At 35.9% G+C, this 19,050-nt stretch overlaps 1 protein-coding gene across 1 annotated transcript; it reads right to left on the bottom strand.

The window, feature by feature from the left end:
* Positions 1-5,894: 5,894 nt before the first annotated feature.
* On the bottom strand, positions 5,895-13,219 carry LOC145778919 (uncharacterized). Its single transcript, XM_082590510.1, has 5 exons — positions 13,166-13,219; positions 12,916-12,998; positions 12,687-12,787; positions 9,227-9,343; positions 5,895-6,108 (listed from the first exon to the last, which is right to left on the bottom strand). The coding sequence occupies exons 1-5, from the start codon at positions 13,217-13,219 to the stop codon at positions 5,933-5,935; spliced, it is 531 nt and encodes a 176-aa protein (XP_082446636.1). The 3' UTR covers positions 5,895-5,932.
* Between the last annotated feature and the right edge of the window lie 5,831 nt (positions 13,220-19,050).

Here is a 19,050-nt window from a genome sequence, read left to right as displayed (position 1 = left end):
AAAACATCGCAAAGGACAAAACAGAATGGAGATCCTATCAACCTTGTTGAAAGACTGATCGAAGCCAGCGGATGCCGAACGATTTGGCTACACTGGCGGCGGAGACAGTTACAATAATAATGAATGAAAAATTATGTAGTAGGCTATATATCAGTAGTTAGCACGGCCACAAAACCCCAAAAACAAATAGCAAAAAATAAAATAAAACAATTTAGCAATTTCGTGTTTCCTCTTTGCTTAATATGAACTCAAATATGGAAGAAAACTTTACAAATAAACTTCTATTCATCTTTTAAGCGAACAAAAAAAAACTGCTAAAATCCCCAAAAAATCCCTAAATCATCAAATTCCCTAAACTTGTCCCTAAAAGTGGTCAAAAGTCCCGATTTAGGGACAAATTCCCGTAAAATGAGAGCACTATTCCGTCTTGGTTTCTGTCAAAGGAAAAAAGTGATCTGTGTTTCCAATTTAATTCCAAAACAAAAATTCATTCCTAAACTTTTCATCAAATTTTCCTATAATTCAACTGATGATCCACTGGGATGCACGGTGTGACAAAACATTTTAAATAAAGTAAACAATATCACACCAAATCAGAAGAATCGGTTTATTTAAATACAGAGCTTTCGCCACACAAGTGTGGCTTCATCAGTATAAACTGCAACAATAATAAAGAATGATATACTATTAAGATGGTTATAAAATTTAATGAAAGTGTTAAAAAAGTAGATAATATAGTAAAAAAATAGAAAAGATCAAATATTATACATAACTATAAGACTTTAGGTCAATACACTGGATAACCTTTATACCTTCTTATTTAGACCTTCTTGTTTTGTCTATTTTCCTAATTCTCTCGTTTTAGATTTAGATGTTCTTTTCTTTCACTAATTGATTTAAACATTTCACTCGATCACAAGCACGTTTTAACGTTCGCGTTTTGTCGCTTCTACCTTTTTCTTGACCTTTGCTATGTTGATGTGTATTGTTTTGATATGATGGTCAGAAATAAAAAAACAACTGAACTGAACTGAACTGAATACGTTTTTTCTTTACTACTCCCTTGTTCATTTTTAATTCATTTCTAATATAAAATTTTCATTATGACATCATTATTGAAATGCATTTTTACTTTTAACCTATCGTTGCTATGCCAATGTCATTGCATCTCAACATTTCTAGTTTCTCATTTCTAGTTTATAATTTATATTTGATACGTAATTTACTTTACTGCCGGCTTGGTTTAGTTTTCATTCAGCATTTTTTTCAATATTTACGCTTATGCTTTTTCAATTTTTTACGCTCATGTTTTGGCATTATTGCGTCACTGTAATGTTGTTTAAAACATTACTTGTAGGTTTTAACTGCCCTTTATCAGAACTGACGATGCACTGAATAAGTGCGAAATATATTTTCTGTAACATCTACTGACAACTGATCCCTGTTACCTTAGCAATTGAGGTTTTAGCTTTCTAGATATGGAACAGGGATCGTTTCAGAATAAGACTAGGTCAGAAAGCGAGGCAGACTCCGACGCAGCTCAGCATCAGCCAAGAGCAGTTAGCTACATCTCAACATTCTTAGAATTTAGTTCTGTTTAAATTAGCGGTTCAGTTTGTTTGCATCTCAACATTCTTTGAATTAGCAGTTCAGTTTGTTTTTATTCCTTGCTATCACGATAATAAATAGTGTAGGCTATGTCATCGTTAGAAGTCAGACAAGTCAGACAAATGATAGGAGCTACAATACGTAGAAACTAGTTTTATAGTTAAAAGTTCTCTCCAATTACAATTTTAATAGATTTGAATTTTTACATGTTGATTATCATCTTATTATCCAGTGTATTGACCTAAAGTCTTATAGTTATGTATAATATTTGATCTTTTCTATTTTTTTACTATATTATCTACTTTTTTAACACTTTCATTAAATTTTATAACCATCTTAATAGTATATCATTCTTTATTATTGTTGCAGTTTATACTGATGAAGCCACACTTGTGTGGCGAAAGCTCTGTATTTAAATAAACCGATTCTTCTGATTTGGTGTGATATTGTTTACTTTATTTCCAATTTAAATTTGAAGTTTCATATCTGATATTTATTGAAAGTTTACGCGGCAAGCGGCGCGGCTTTGTCTGTTCAATTTTCCGCGCGGTTTGCATCACTAAATTAGTTTGTGGAATATACAATTTTAAGTTATGGTTTCTTGTATCATAGCCTTTCATAGGTATTTGAATTCATTTGAAATAATACAGTATAATTTACATTATAAAATATGATGTGTAGACCATCTTCCAGTATTACAATGCTCACAATTAGGATTAGTCAAACAGTGTAATTTTCAACAAGAACATAGAAATTTATGTGATAAAAACATTGCTATGTTTACAGAAAAGTTACAACAATTAGATATCTCTGACATATATTATGAAATTGATGCAAACCAAGCATATGATATATTTATTGACAAGTACAATACTCTTTTCAAAACTTGTTTTCCAGTATGTAATGACAAAAACAAGAAACATAACATATGGTATGATAATGAATTGAAAGAAATGCATCGAACTAAACAATTGGCATATAAAAAATTTCTTAGAAAACCAACTCCAACAAATAAAGCAGCATATAATAAACAAAGAAATACTTATGAAAGATTTTTGAAATTTAAGAAACAAAATTATTTCAAAACCCTTCTGCATAAGCACAAAAATGATCTTAAAAAGACCTGGAGTGTCATAAATAGTTTGCTTGGAAGGAAAAAAACTAAAAGTGACTACCCCATTAGCATTAATGGTCAGGTAGTAAATGATACTTCACAAAAATGCAATCACTTTAATGAATATTTTACTTCTGTGGCAGAAAAATTACTTGAAAAGATTCCCCATTCTGCTGATCATTTTTCCAAGTATCTTCCAAATTCATCACCCAAATCAATATTTTTAAAACCTGCAAGCTTTGAAGAAATTTACGAATTTATTAAATCCTTGAAACCAAAGTTAAGTTGTGGTACTGATGGCATTCCAGGCAAAATTTTAAGGCATACCCCCGATGGCATAATAAAAGTACTAACACATATTTTTAACTTATCTTTGGTACATGGTGACTTCATAAAAGCATTTAAAATCGGTAAAGTAGTGCCAATCTATAAAAAAGGAGACCCAAGCAATTGCAGTAACTATAGACCAGTTAGTCTTTTGTCTTGCTTCTCAAAAATCTTAGAAAAAGTCGTGTACTCAAGATTATACTATTTCCTTGATCAGCGTAATTTCTTTTACACCCAGCAGTTTGGTTTTAGACATAACCACTCCACGAACCAGGCTACTACACTGCTAACCAACAAGATCTACAAAGCAATGGAAAATAAAGAAGCAACTCTTGGCATCTTTCTAGATTTATCAAAGGCTTTTGACACAGTAAATCATGAAATACTTCTGACAAAACTTTATCACTATGGTATCAGAGGAACACCCCTCCAGTGGTTTCGAAGCTACTTAAATAATCGTTTTCAGACAGTAGAAATTTCTGGTAGTGTTTCAACTCCATTAGAGACAAAGTGTGGTGTGCCCCAAGGTTCTATTTAGGCCCCCTATTATTCATAATTTATATCAATGACTTCCCAAATTGTTTAAATTGTACTGATTCTATCATTTTTGCGGATGATACAAATCTTCTGATGTCAGGTAAGAGTGTGGATAAATTGCATGAAGCGGCCAATACAGAAATGCAAGAAGTTGTCAAATGGCTTGTAGCAAATAAATTATCACTCAATGTAAACAAAACAAAATACATGGTATTTGATACTAACAGTTTACGTGCGAATAAGTGTAAGCAAATCTTAAGTATAAATGATCAACCAATTGAGAGAGTACAAAATATCAGTTTTCTTGGCCTGACTCTGAATGAAAATCTTTCATGGAAACCACACATGCAACATTTGCTGCAAAAGCTTCGAAGAAATTTTGGCATAATTACCAAGATTAGACCCTGCCTTAATTTGTCAAATTTGATCTGCTTATACCATTCTTTAATTGAAAGTAACCTGAGGTATTGCATTACGACTTGGAAATATGGCAACGAAGGGAAGGACTTATACAAAAACTTCAAAAAATCTGTGACAAATTTCATCATATTTTCCGTCCCAACAATGATAGTTGTAGCAAGATCCCGATATCAATTGAGCAATTGTTCAAACTGGAAGTTGGTGTTTTCGTGTTTAAATTTCACAACAATTTACTACCAGATTGCTTCACCAACCTTTTTAAATATGTCAAAGAGGTTCACAGCCTGTCTAGTGTCTACAAGAAACCATGATAATGATTCTCTAAACATTCCATACTTCTCAAAAACGCTTACTCAACATTCAATAGAATTCACAGGTGCGAAAAACATGGAACGAATTTCCTTCTTCAATTACAAAGACTGATACAAAGTCACTTTTTATTCACAAACTAAAACAACATTTAAGCAAAACGGACACGCAATAGATTGAATAGAAAGACAACGTAGAAAGGCTTTCTTGCATTCTTGTGAAGATTTCAGTGGAAATCCAAAATTATTTACAAAAGATTAGGCTTACCTAACAATAATATCGATTGCTTGTGCTGATCATCAACACGACACGTCGCAAAAGGGGATGAGAGCTTCATCATGAACACCATCATGACATCATCATCTCATCCATTCGATCACCCACCAGGACAAGAAACAATAACTTAAACTGGATATCAATCCTCAATCGTCTTAGGCTACTGTGTGATGTGCAGTCTAACCATAGAAAGAGCTCAACACCTGCTCTCCTAGGCCACATTGAAACGGGCTTTTGCCTGAGGATGGGTTTCTTTTATGTCCGGTTTTCTTTCTTCATCCTATTATTATTATTATAACTGCTCATCCACATCAATATTGAAACTGGCAAATTCAATCCACAACACTTTTCATTGGGCTGTCATTAGTTACTACATGTGTGCTTCTCTCCGTTTTTCATTTATTTTTTTGGGTTTTGTGGACGTGCTAACTACTGATATATAGCCTACTACATAATTTTTCATTCAGGCACGTTTTAAACCTTTCAAGGTTTTGCCACCTTTTCCCGTTCGTTAACGTGCTGGTAGGTTTATATCGATTTTTGTAGTTAGTATTTTTTTCGTCCCGGACGCGTTAATGACGAAAAATAAAATGATTGATTGATAAAAACATTTAAAGATTTATACACTTGAATAATATCATGGCGAAGACGTCGGAATGCTAGAGTAGGCAAAGGCAAGTTTAACTTTTATAATCTCTCAGAATATGACAAATGCCTTAATCCAGGAACCAATTTGGTTGCACGCCTTTGAACATTTTCTACTAGGCTACAGCTACAGAGTACAGTACTTACATGTTGGGAACCAGATCAAATTATTGTATTCCAAAATTGGACGAATTAACCCTATATGGACAAATTTATCGTTTAGTTAAAAAAAAAAATTTTTTTCTATTTTTTGAAAACATTTTAGTCCAGTCAAAACATGTTGTATTTTAAATTTTTTTTTTTTCGAGTACTTTAATTTTTTTTCAAACGTAGCAAATCTGTTACGTCAGGCACATTCGCACTACCTACAGAATTTTGAAACGTAGCAGATCTGTAACGTCAGGCGCTCTAGCAACAAAAGCACACAATAAACAGTAACAAGCAACTAGTTTATTTTCACACAAACAGCACCAAATTGTTCATTTTTTGTGGAATTTCAAAACAGTGTTTTGTTCTGTCTATGCAAAGGTGTTCTTCACACTTCTAACAAAAGTATAGGCAGCTTGTCCAGCCAGAAATTTTGCATAATCCCCTTTCTTTGTAAATATATATGCAAACTTCTTAGCTGTTTTTCCGAGACGTTTGGAAGGGTCTAACTGGACCAAATACAAATAGGACTGCTCCACAATAGCTTCATCATATAACAGTTTGAAGTAATTGGCTGGTGATGAAATGTGGGTCAGCTTGTTCACGCACAGTGGTCATCGAAGGGGTGTTTCTCATGGAAGGACTTTTTCTTACACAGCTCCAAATTGAACAGGGTGGTTTGGTTGTCCTTGTTGGTGGATTGATGGATTCCATTATGCCTTCATCTAAAAATAACAAGTTGTAAAAGAGTAAGAAAAAATACCACAAAGCTGCAGTATAAAATTAAATGACAAGAATCACTATTATTTTCCATTTATGAATTTGACATATATACATATGCAATTATGCATTGTACAAACATTACCTATTGTGGGACTGAGAAATAAATGAGACATTCTCAAACAAATACAAAACTCAATGTGGCTCAAGAGTAGGGATGGGCAAAATAGAATAATTGGCTATTCTAGAATATTCTAGAATACTGAAACCGAATATAGAATACAGATATCTATTCTAGAAGAATTGACCGTTTTTACCATCAACACATTTTAATGATTTTACAAAAACAATGAACATCACAAAATTGCTTATTGCAGTGTAACAAATTTAGGCTTTTTAAATGTTCACCAGTCAAACAGGATCTCATCTTGGTGGCAGTTAGTGTTGGGCGATATATCGAATTAAAATTTTCGATACGATATCTTTTCAATATCAATTCTTATTTCAATTTCCTTCGATGTTTTAACAATCACAGCCCTAACTCATAACTACAAACCCTTACAAAAACGTTGCCGAGGCCAAACGGCAAAAGTTGAAATTGCCTCGGCAATTGCTTTGAACGTTTATTACGAAAAAAATTGTACCAAAACATGTAAAACGAAAAGCGAAAAATACACTAGAGTAGTCCATCACGACCGCACTGTTTGATTTGTTGTGATGTAATTAGGGGTGTTCAATTTCGATTATTTGAATATTCGAAATTCAATTTATTTTCGATTTCGAATATCACAACTATTCACCACACTGCAAAATGTGATTTTATTGAAAGAAACGACATGAAAATTCGCTAGAAAACGCAAAAAAAAGTCATAAAAATTTGCGAAAAAAGAACACAAAATAACGTCTACAGCTCCAGGCCCATGTTGGTGTTTATGAAAAGCTGATCGACATGGTCACCCGTCAGTCGGGATCTCAGCTTTGTGATGGTTAGGCCAGCTTTTGAAAACGATCGCTCCGCTGGAGCCGAGGTCGCTGGGTTCCCAAACACTTCAAGTTCATTTTCACTGCCGCGACATTTCACTGCAGAGTGCAGAAGTTTCGACTCGAAAGCGACATAGAGTATGTTTGCAAGCGCATAAAGCTAAATGCACGCTCCGTCTACGTAGCAAATTATGTTGTTTTTGGGTGCATTCAACATCTGATGACATTGAATCGACGCAAAATGGTAGATTTTTGCTATGTCCCAGGCAGCAAACTCAGTCATTTTTACATTTAACGTCTGCAGACATTAAATCAATGTAAAAATGACAGATTTTGTTGTCTGGTGTTGGATTGTAGCATCGCAACTTGTTCTAGTGATTATTTATCGCGAAGCTGTTGCGATTTGCATTCAAAAAGTGTTTTCCTGCTGCCGATCGCTAGTTTATCTATTGTTTTATGTATCAATATAATACAGCATAAAAAGTTGTCCCCACACAGAAATATGCGTGGGGGCCTGGCCCCCACGCAGGCCGGGAGCCAGGGGGGCCTCTCCCCCCCCCTTGACAAAATCTCAACATTTTCGAGCAACAGCTACAATTATAATGATTTTGCCCATTTAAATTTTATTGGCCCCCCCTAAAAAAAGTTGCCCCCCCTGCTCTGCGGTCTGGCTACGGCCCTGCCCTCACGGCTTAGGCACCTATGGATTCGGTAAAAAATGGATAAAACTGCGACAAAGCTCAGCCTACACTTTCTGCTATTGCACAACCTAGCTATCTTCATTCTTGAGAGAAATTTGGCATTAAAAATGCCAACCTGGCATCCCTGGTGCGGGACTGGCCGTTGGACCCGCGAAAGCGTTTGATGGTCACGTGATCGACGATGCGCATGCGTCGAAGTCTTTTTTCGCTTGCAAAATGCGACAAGACAGATTTCGCGCCATTTGCGTTACTTTCAAGTTTCAACTGCGTTCAGCCGAAAGGGCGGCTATAATTTCGAATATGTCCGATACGAAAAACGAATTTCGAATATCACCTTAATCGAAATCGAATCAAATCGAAAATCGAAATTGAACACCCCTAGAGGCCTAGATGTAATAATTAAATACAAAAAGTAGCGATAAAGCGAGCAATGCGATAGTTACGCACGCTGTTACAGTAATTCACGTTAAATAACTCACGGGGAGAAAAAGTAAGTTAATTTTGCGTTAATTCAACGTTGGAGTCAGCACAAATCGATTCAATTTTACCGGCGGGTTATATTGCGTAACATTCCACGTCCACGTTTTGCGGCTTTCGTGCTTTGATACCTATCCACACGCCTCTTTCGCAGAGCTCCATCAGGGTATTGATTAAGGAACAAATCTATGGCTGTAGCATAACGACTGGCAGGAATGTCTAACCCTAACCTTACAAGCGCTCGTGTAGCCTCGGGATTTTTTTGCCGACGCTAATTTCAAAGACAGAGAAACTCTTTTCTTAATTAGAACAAAAATATTGAAAAGTATCGAAATATCGAGTATTTTTTCAAATATCGTATTGTTTTGTTTTTTTCAATATCGCCCAACACTAGTGGCAATTTAACCTGCACTTGAAAAACATCTCTCTGAAGAAGCAGATGTGGCAGTTACACAGAAATATAGCGCTTGACAAGAAAGATCTCTTTAATGCGAACACGTACGTTTTTCCTATGCCGGATTGCACTAAATCGATAAACAATTCTACTTTCGCTGCAGCGAATTCGTTGCGACCAGACGGAGCGGTACGAAGTCGAACGTTAAAGCGGTTTCAATTATCCGATTTCATATGCATTTTGAAACCGGTTAGGCTTCACAACCGGTTATTCTATATTCGGTATTCTATTTTGCCCATCCCTACTCAAGAGAGCATGGTGGAGAGTCCTTTTTACTATCAGAGTATATATCGAACACATCAGTTTGATAGTAGAGAGGTATGATTTATATTTTTAGCTGTCGTCGCCGTGTGGGCCTCTGGTTATCATTATAACATGGAATGGATTTTTTTGCAGTACATGTAAGTTTCATTTGTGACAAAGTCCACTAAAGCTGAGTTAATGCTTGGTTATATGGAAGGCCAGCCATAATACGTGTTCACTGATAGTGTTAATTTGTATAAAACTTACCTGAATCACTAAAGCTGTCATCTGGCACATCAACAAAGGTAGAAGGGTCCACTACTGGAACATTCTTAGTGTCAGACTCCAAAATATCAAAACATTCATCTTTTCTTTTTCCACCAACTGGTCTTGTATATCGATTTTTTCCATAAAAAGATCATGCATTCATTTTGCACCTATGAAAATAAAACTTTATTGATTACAAATCTAACAAAACAAAATTTTTGAGGTCAAAAAAACAGTTCCATGATGGACGAAGTCAACAGATTTGTTACGTTTGAACTTAGGATGACTGTAGCACAGGGGTTCCCAACCTGTGGTACGCGTACCACTAGTGATACGCAAAGGTTTTTCAGGTGGTACGCGGGTAGCTTAACTGTTTTTTTCACAAAAACCTGGATTTCAACTTTATATTTTGTTTATCTGGTTTTGTTTACAATTTTTTCCCCCCACGAAGCATATTCTTATTGTAACGTAACTATTCCTGTTGTTTCGTAACATTACAATCTTCAAAATACAGGTCATGTCAATTGTCAACAAGGAGCACAGTTGCTTTGAAAAGTTGTACAACGCCGTGGGACAGTGGGCGTTAATTACTTCAAATGATTGCTCTTGATAGATATCATCTACTGTTTTATAACTTAAGCTACAAATAGCGTTGAATAATGCTAGTTGTAAGCTAAAACTAGATCGAAATAAAATGTTCAATAACAGTTACAAGGAATGTTAACCAATAAATTTCTGGCTCATTATGGCTTCTCATATTCAACGCTAGCTTCCCATGCTGTTCCACAGCTACTGATTGTCCCTTCCATGTGGAAATGTGAGCAGGAATTTTCAGTCATGATGAACATCAAGTCAAAAAATCGAAACCGACTGGGTGCACCCGGAAATGGCTTTCGATGCGCTGTTAGCAAATTTACACCACGCATCAACCAATTGGTGGACAGTAAACAAAAATCTCATTAAATTTAGTTGTGGTGCTTTAGTTTTATTTTAGTACGCCAATATTATTCTTCTGAATAAAAATATGATTCGATCAAATTAGTTGTTCTGCAAGAAGTGGTACCGGTACGCTTGGCAATACAGAGCGTCCAAGTGGTACAAGATCGTAAAATGGTTGGGAACCCCTGCTGTAGCATATATAAACATCATTTATGAAATATTTTGTTATCAACTACTCCAACAGTCTTATTTTCAAATAAAACAAAAAATCCAACGCACCTGGGTGTTCTGAAAATCCAAAACTTTACGAGAGAACATCTAGGCTAAGCTGCTGTTGTTATGAACCTCACTCAAAAAACTTTGTGTTCGAAAAAATCAGTGAAGCGAGACCACAGTGTTTCCAAAATGAAATAGCACTATAATTAGATGCCACAGAATCAAATTCTTCAAAATTAAAACTTATGAATGCTTTTACAGTAAAATAAATTGCGATAATTTGAAACGTAACAGATCTGTCACAAATGTCCATATAGGGTTAATACATTAAAAACAGTGACAAATACTGTGGTAGGCTACCGTATCAAAATTAGATATATTGATAATTCATGATTAAAATATAATTGTCTATATGGGAAGTGGTAACAGCATCGAACACCCAAGACAGCATCTGTTTATTTAGAAAATTATACGGATTATTCAGTCTGAATGGTTAATAATCTATTAACAAATCATAATAGCCTATACAAGTTAAAACCTAGTTGTATAGAAACAAAAATTTCAAATAGCCTACAAATGAAATCGGTTAGTCGTAAGCTACCACCTATTTGTCACTTGTCAGACGTTTTGATATGATTATTTATCCGATTGATACGCCTAACCAATTTGTTAAAAAAAAAGTTTATTGTAAATGAGCGGTATTGTGCTGGGATTGTGTAGATTGTGCATATGCTAACAATAGACTGCAAGGTTAGCCTACAGTAGCCTACAACTGATCCAATCCTACCAACTGTTTACAATTTTGGTTAAACTTGAAAAAGTTTATTAGTTCTGTGTTAGACAACACAATATTGTCAGCGATCACCCAGAACATGTATGATCAAAGCATTTTTCGCAAAAGGATGTGATCGGACTTCTTTGATCTTATCAATCTCTGTGACATCATAACGCAAACTCTGGTTTCCGACGGCTAGTGTTTTTGTTTCAAACGTGTTATTTTTAGCTCCGCAGCTGCTGATAGCTATGCGTATGAAACATGGCCTACAAAAATAAAAGCGTGGAAGAAAAAGGCCGCTCACATGTTTGTTTTGTATCTCAAAGGTTTTCTTTTTTAAATCTTTTTAGCTGTCTCATAAAATAATTAATTTTCAATGTTCTTCAAATCACGAACTACATTTCATAACAGAAATTTTATCTAGTAATTCTAAATAAAATTTCCAAAGTTTTCTGGTTTAAACTTTTGGACATGCTTTCCAACACTTCCTTCTCAAGCCAAAATAACTTGTCCGATGTCTATTATTACTACTTTAATTCTACATTTTATATTCACTACAACAGAAGCCTAGTTCAGTTCAGTTGTTTTTTTATTTCTGACCATCATATCAAAACAATACACGTCAACATAGCAAAGGTCAAGAAAAAGGTAGAAGCGACAAAACGCGAACGTTAAAACGTGCTTGTGATCGAAGTAAGTTATTGAGTTGAAAAAAATTTGGCACGGTCGCAACACCTTCAGAAAAATTTAAGATATAGCCTAAAGGGAAAATAAAAAAATAAAAAATGTTACAAAACAAATAAACATATATAGGCTATAACTTTATTAGCCTACATAACTTTAGCTGATATATTGAAGACTTGTATGGACAGTTGCTATGAAGATCGGCCATGGTGCGTTATCAAGAGTGCTGATGGTCGTAAGGGGAACACGTCTTGATGCGTTTAGCTCATAGCAAAAAGCAAGGCAGGCAAAGAAAACCCTACAAAGAAATCCTACCACGGGCAAAGCCATTTCAAGCGCAACGCACCAGGCCTTGCACGACTCACAAAATAGATAGGCTATAACTTGACGACATGAAACAATGACAAAAAACAAATAAATCAAACTAGCAAAAAAAACAACATCATCATCTTGCGGAAATTCAATTATACCCAGGGAAGTTATGTCTTAAAGATATCAAGCGTGCTTCAGTATTTTGTACGTTGTTTGATGTAGCCTGCTTGATGTTGTGTTAGTCTGATATTTTGTGTGATGACTGTTAAAAATTTGAATTCTATGGACTTTGAGTCTGATTGCAAATAAATAATAATAATAATATTCCTTGGAAGGTCAGTCGCCGACGAATGACATCAAAAGCATTTAAACTCCTTTATTGTTCGTAAGAGGTAGCTCATCGATTTCACTGTTCTACACAATTTTTGCTCTATAAACTTTGAGTTTATCATGCTGCAGCCTACTTGACATCAGCTGTGTAGCTTACTTTTAAACGTGTTCACGGAACTCATCAAATTGGCTATACTCTCTTACCTTTACCATGCAGCTCTACATTGAGATCGCCGGTCCGACCTCTTTGACCCAATCGGTGTGACTTCAGAGTGAGCGCGGGAATTTGTTGTTGATTGTTGATTCTTAAGTCAACTCAATAAGATAAGGCAAATGTAGTTGTTTGGCATATAAGTTCATCTTGGAGTTTTAGTTAAATTGGGCTTTTCTTCAAGGGAATAATTCGAAGATAAAAACTTTAATGTGGTTTTACCTGCCATTATTATGTTCGCTTATATTTACAAGCTGGTTTGTGCTACCAAAGGCGACTTGCTGGTGACTGAGTTGCCAGGTGACCTAAAATTCGGACAGAAAACAATAAATTTGTCAAATTGATTATCTGTGTCCGACGGATTATAGGTCATTATAAATTTGAAACCAAAATTGCATTGGCCTCCAATCATTAATATGGGTTTGCATTGCTGGGCTTGGGATGGGAAAGTACCGATCGCTATGCTACATACCGTACAATGTGCGTACATATCCACTTTTCCAAAGAACATCTTGTGTTGTTGCATTATTATAAGACTTGCTTTTAATAGTAACCTGTCGATTAATACAATATATAGTGCTGCTGCAATTGCTACTCAAGAAAATATATTTTACATGGAGTACGGTATTGGAGTTGTTATGGCCTGATGCTATTAAGGGTATAGCCAAAAAGACAATATTGTCAAAATGTAGAGGTCTGCTTATTGTAAGCTTACCATACGTCCTGTTTTAGGCGGGACAGCCCCGCTTTTTAACGTCTTGTCCCGGCGCCCCGACAGGTCAACCAAACGTCCGAGCCAGTTAAAAAAAAGTTTGGGCGTTCAGCCGGCCAGCATACGGTAATACACGAACATTACTTATTAGCATGTTCTCGTTGAAACTGTTGTTGCTGTGTAGCGCACCGGTAGCCTACTTGCTGAAGGTGAATGCGTGATTTTGTTTGTTTTGTTGTTTTCGATGAAAATGTTATTTGTTATGTCATTGTTAGCGGATAATTGGTACAATGTGTTACGTGTCAGCCCTGTACGTCAAGAGGGTGCTTGAAAACCGCAGGCTACGGTATTTTATTAGGCTATTCTTTCTTCCTTTTGCTTTACAGAAAAAAATCTAAATTTGAATTATATTGTATCGTTAACGTCAATTCCTTTCTATTTTTCGAACTGAAACCGATATTTAGACAGAGAATATGCGTATGATCTCTCGATGACAATACGGTTAATGAAGACAGCCGGGATGGCTTTAAATATAGGCTAGGCCTATGTACGGTAATAATATCGGAAAATGTAAAGTTAAAAAATTACAGCTAAGTGGGCTTGGTCTTTGGAGGCGTCCTGTTTTGAAGTCACAAAAATATGGTAAGCCTAGCTTAGTGACATACGATGCAACCTATTTCGTACCATGAACAATTCATACCGTCAGTTCGTACCTTGAAAAAATCGAGAGAAAAACTCAAAAAAAGCCGAAGTCTCTGATTGCAGTTTCCGCAAACAAACAAAAACTGTTACGATCATTACCAGAAATTTTAAAATGTTTGCGGAAACTCTGATCAACTCTAACCCTATTAAAATGTTTGCAGAAACTTCGATCAACCCTAACTATAGGCGCCTAAGCCGTGGGGGCCAGGCTCCCACGCACATTTCTGCGTGGGAGCAACCTTTTATGCTGCATTGATACATAAAACAATAGATGAACTAGCGATCGGCAGCAGGAAAACATTTTTAAATGCAAACCGCAACAGCTTCGCGATAAATAATCACTAGAACGAGTAGCGATGCTACAATCCCACCCCAGACAAAAAAAATCTGTCATTTTACATTGATTTAATGTCTGCAGACGTTAAATAATGATGTAACGTCTGCAGACGTTGAATCAATGTAAAAATGACTGATTTTGCTGCCTGAGACATAGCAAAATCTACCATTTTGCGTCGATTCAATGTCATCAGATGTTGAATGCACCCAAAAACAACATAATTTGCTACGTTGGCGCAGCGTGCGTTTAGCTTAATGCGCTTGCAAACAGACTCGATGTCGCTTTCGACAGTCGAAACCTCTGCAGAGAATTGTCGTGGCAGTGAATCGCTTGCTGTGAAAATGAACTTGAAGTCTCGGCTCGAGGTAACCACTAACCAATGTAACAAGGGCTGGTACAAACTGCATTGCGGCACACGCGGCATAATCAACACAACAACGGAATCGCACAAACTGCATGGCGCACACACGATCGTTGCCATAGAAACCCGATCAAAGGCGTGGAATATGCGCATCTTTTATTTCATCTGCAACACGAAAACGGGCGTATTACAGCTATTTGAAACTTGAAAGCTGGTCAGCGATAAGTTGCGATATTGTAGTGAAAAGGGAGCAATGTCAAGTCGAAAACTTAATCAAACGTCTCTCCGTAACTATTTTTCAAGGGCTGTTTACGGATGTCAGCAACTTTTAAATTTATTCAAGGTGACGTGCAGTTGAATTGATGTAAACATGAATGATTTTGCCTTTAACAGGTATATTTTCAAGCATATCGCCGCTTTAATTCAAGACTGACTTAAGTCCACTTTTCATGATTTTGACTTTTTTGCATTTTTTTCCTAATTGGACATAAACCCATATTATGAGCAAATCTGCTAAGCTGTACCTGCCTTAAAAACAGAAATACCATAGGCTTATGTCCACATATTTTTCCAAGTTTCAATTCCATATAGACTTATGTTCATGCATGGACATAACAGGCCTCGAAATTCGTTTTTGTTGACGGCGGACAAACGTGTCCGGTCTGAGCAGCTATCTCGGCGGACAAATTAAGTCTCACGGCGGACACACCAGTTTTAGCGTTGATCGTCATGTCATCAGACCAACGATGTGCGCTCGAAGAGTCAAAGCGCCGTGTAGATGCTTAATACGACGCATAACTGACTAACTTTCACCGAACGAGGTCGTGTGGCTTCTTGCGTCACAATGCTCTGGGCACGAGTCGGAAAACTTCTACACTAATGTCACTATTTTCTGCTGTGCAAAGTTTCATTGGGATTTTTTCTTAAGGTTTATTTTTGCGTGTCTTGTGAGCGAAATTTACTTTTCCTTGGGCGTTTTCTTTGTTACTGTAATACCAAAACTTAGCAAATTTTGCTGCATCTTGCTGTAATATAGCTTACTCGTATAATCTAATTTTGTAACCAACCTTGCGTGTTATCAATATTACTCGATCAAAGCCAGACATTGTGACGTAAGACTTGAACTAAGTTGCGTGTGATTGGTGTAGTGTAGAAGTACTGGTATTCCCATCGATTCTTAGCGAAGAATTCGCCTTTGTTACGCTGATTCAATGTTATCAATCGTTGAAGCAACGTAAAACTCGAAAGTTTTCCTTCTTGAATGGAAGCTAGGAGATACAGTATTCACATTTTCTAGATGCGCGGGAAATTATATTCTTGCAACAATTGTTTGTGCTATGCAATGACGATTTGTATCCGTAGTTCCTGTGTTATTTCTCGGCGGACAAATATGACCGATCTAGATGGTACTTCCCGCGGACATCACATGCTGTGACGGCGGACATGTCCGCCGTGTCCGCCGTGAATTTCGAGGCCTGACATAAGATAAATTTTTTTATAAAAAATTTGGACTTAAGATATTTTTTTGGACTTATGTCCAATGACTATCTATATAATTTTAGTTGTAAGTCCATGTCCAATTACTGGCAAGTAGTGAAGTTTGCATTGTATCAACATCATAATAATAACAATCACTTTGCCTTGCAACAAAGCTATAGCAGCTGGCCTGCACTTCAACTGGCAGCATGGCAAGTGCGGTTTAATTGAACAAGTCGTATGCACATTATATCTATGCGTTCGGAGCTTTAAGCAACTTTCAGATTACTGCAATATGTCATGTACAGTTGTACACCTGTACGTAAGATACGAACAGAAACCACACAGTCTTGCCATGATCTCTTAGGGAATACATATTGTATACCAATATAGCATCAGAAAAGATTGTTGGTTATACCTCCTAGCGGGGAAACGCACTTTCATGACAGTACACGAAAGAATCAGTCATTTGTTTGCCACATCTTTAACATTTTTTGAACAATCATTTCCACTTATAGCAGAGATGCACAGAATGTATATATATTGAATGGTGCAGTGAACGTAAGTTTCAACCAGATAATTATTCCACATATTACATACCAAGTATTAACCTAACAATTCCATCTGAAATTTCACAAACCAAAGAAGGATCAATGCGATAGCTGTTGTGTTGCTTTTGATAATACTCCATAACATCTTGTTACCGATCAAATGAAGGCTGATTAACAAAAACAACTTGCAAGAGAGCATAAAGAAAAAATGAAGAAGGAAGCTTCCAATAATGCATCTGTTCTTACTGCAGGATTCGATTTCCAGAAAAGATTGCATTCACCTCATGGAAAACCATCTTCATTTTATTACCGTTTAAGGTTGAAAAATTACAACTTTACTGTGACTAATTTGAACTCTATGCAAACTGCTTGCTTTTTGTGGAACGAATGTCATGCAAGAAAAGATTCTTGTGAAGTAGCATCATGTCTTCTTAGTTTTTTATCAAAAGCAAACACCTATGGTGTAAAGAAAATTTACTTGTTTTGTGATAGATGCTGTGGCCAGAACAGTAACTGTATGGTTTATATCATGCTGGCTATTGCTCTCGAGATTTATGGCTTCGATGAAATCACCTTCAACTTTTTGGTATCTGAGCATAGCCAAAGCTAAAATGACACAGCCCATTCAATCATAGAACGTGCTGCAAGCAAAATGACCATTTACACTACTGCACAATGGGAAAGTTTGATTATGACTGCCTTCAAAAAGCATCAACCAATTGATGAATGCATGCAACATAGTGATGTGATTGATTTCAAAAGTTCAGTTTCCGAAAATGATGAAAGCCAATGTCAATGATTGCAATGGAGAAAGAATCTACTTGTCCAAAATCATGTATAACTAAAAATCACCAAAGCCGAGCCAATAACATTTTTTTTTATAAAATACAGCTAACAGTGAAAGCACATTCAGAAAACTAGACCTAATTTTCGAAAATACAGGAAGACGAAGCTGAGCACTACCACTATGCCAAGGTTATATAAATCATTTAATATCATTTAATAAATCATAATTGATTTGAAAAAACTCTGCCTCAAAGGCTTGATTCCAATTCAACATCATGACTTCTTTCGAAATCTTCCAGTCACTCCCAACAAAGACAGTATTGAAGTATAATTTCATAAACTAGGCTCAGAATCAAGTGACAGCGCTTCTTTGCAGACACTTTTCATTTGAAGTTATGCATATTGATGATAACAACATCAAGTCAGCAATGATAACGCATCATTCTGTTATGTCCAGTGAACTCGTCAAAGCCATTACGCATTATGGTGGTATATATAAGTTGTTCCAGTTCCAGTAGTGAAGTGAATGAAAGTGCATTGAATTTAGCAAATATGATAGTAATGGAGTAAATTTAATAAGAGGATTGTGCTGGTGAAGTTTAATCGAGTTGGCAATAGTAGTAATTAATGAAGTGCATTGGATTTGAGAAACAAATTAAGTGCAGTAGTGACTATGTGCTATACAGTAGTTGAGTTAGCAGTAGTAGTTGTTTAAGTACAATAAATTTAATTAGTAACTGAAAGTTCAATTGCACTAACTGTATGAAACGGCAACATGTTAATTGAACAGAAAAAGATAATTCAGCACAACTACACAGCAGTTTTACTCTCTTTTGGGAAAAAGTTGCAAATTCACAGTTTAGTGTAAGAGTTTGTTAAGAAAAAGAGTTTTTTTGGAAGAGTTTGTGTCGGTGTGATTAAATAATTAAATTTGTGATAAAGAAATTTTGAACATCAAAGTTTGAGTAAAAATTAAGTTATTTTGCTGTATGCTATGATACTTTACCTCTAAAAGTGACTCATCAAATGAAAATGAATGATGCTGCACTGGTGTTAAACAATTCATTCGTGTTTTTCAGCACGTACGTACCTTAACCTTCAGGATAAATTAGACTTATGTCCATTTACATAAAAATGAATCAAAAATATTTCGGAGCAAGAAAGACTTAAGTCCAACAACATACAAACAAAAATATAAATGGCACCACCTAGTGGCAAAGTATTCAGTGATTTTTGTAGACCAACATATTGCCTATCACTGGTAAATAGTAAGTCTCTGTGTGCACATCCATGTCAAAGAAATTTGTTCAGTTATGCAGTCAAGTGCAGTTATTTGCAATTATCTCAAAACGCTAAAAATGGACTTAAGTCAGTTTTGAATTCAAGCGGCGATATGATCAAGTTAGTATTTTCATTCCATTTACAGTATACC

Source organism: Aplidium turbinatum, chromosome 10 (genome assembly GCF_918807975.1).
Source record: "Aplidium turbinatum chromosome 10, kaAplTurb1.1, whole genome shotgun sequence".
Classification (NCBI taxonomy): Eukaryota; Metazoa; Chordata; class Ascidiacea; order Aplousobranchia; family Polyclinidae; genus Aplidium; species Aplidium turbinatum.
The sequence above is the reverse complement of the archived record's forward strand: the minus strand, read 5'-3'. Positions and strand labels throughout refer to the sequence as shown.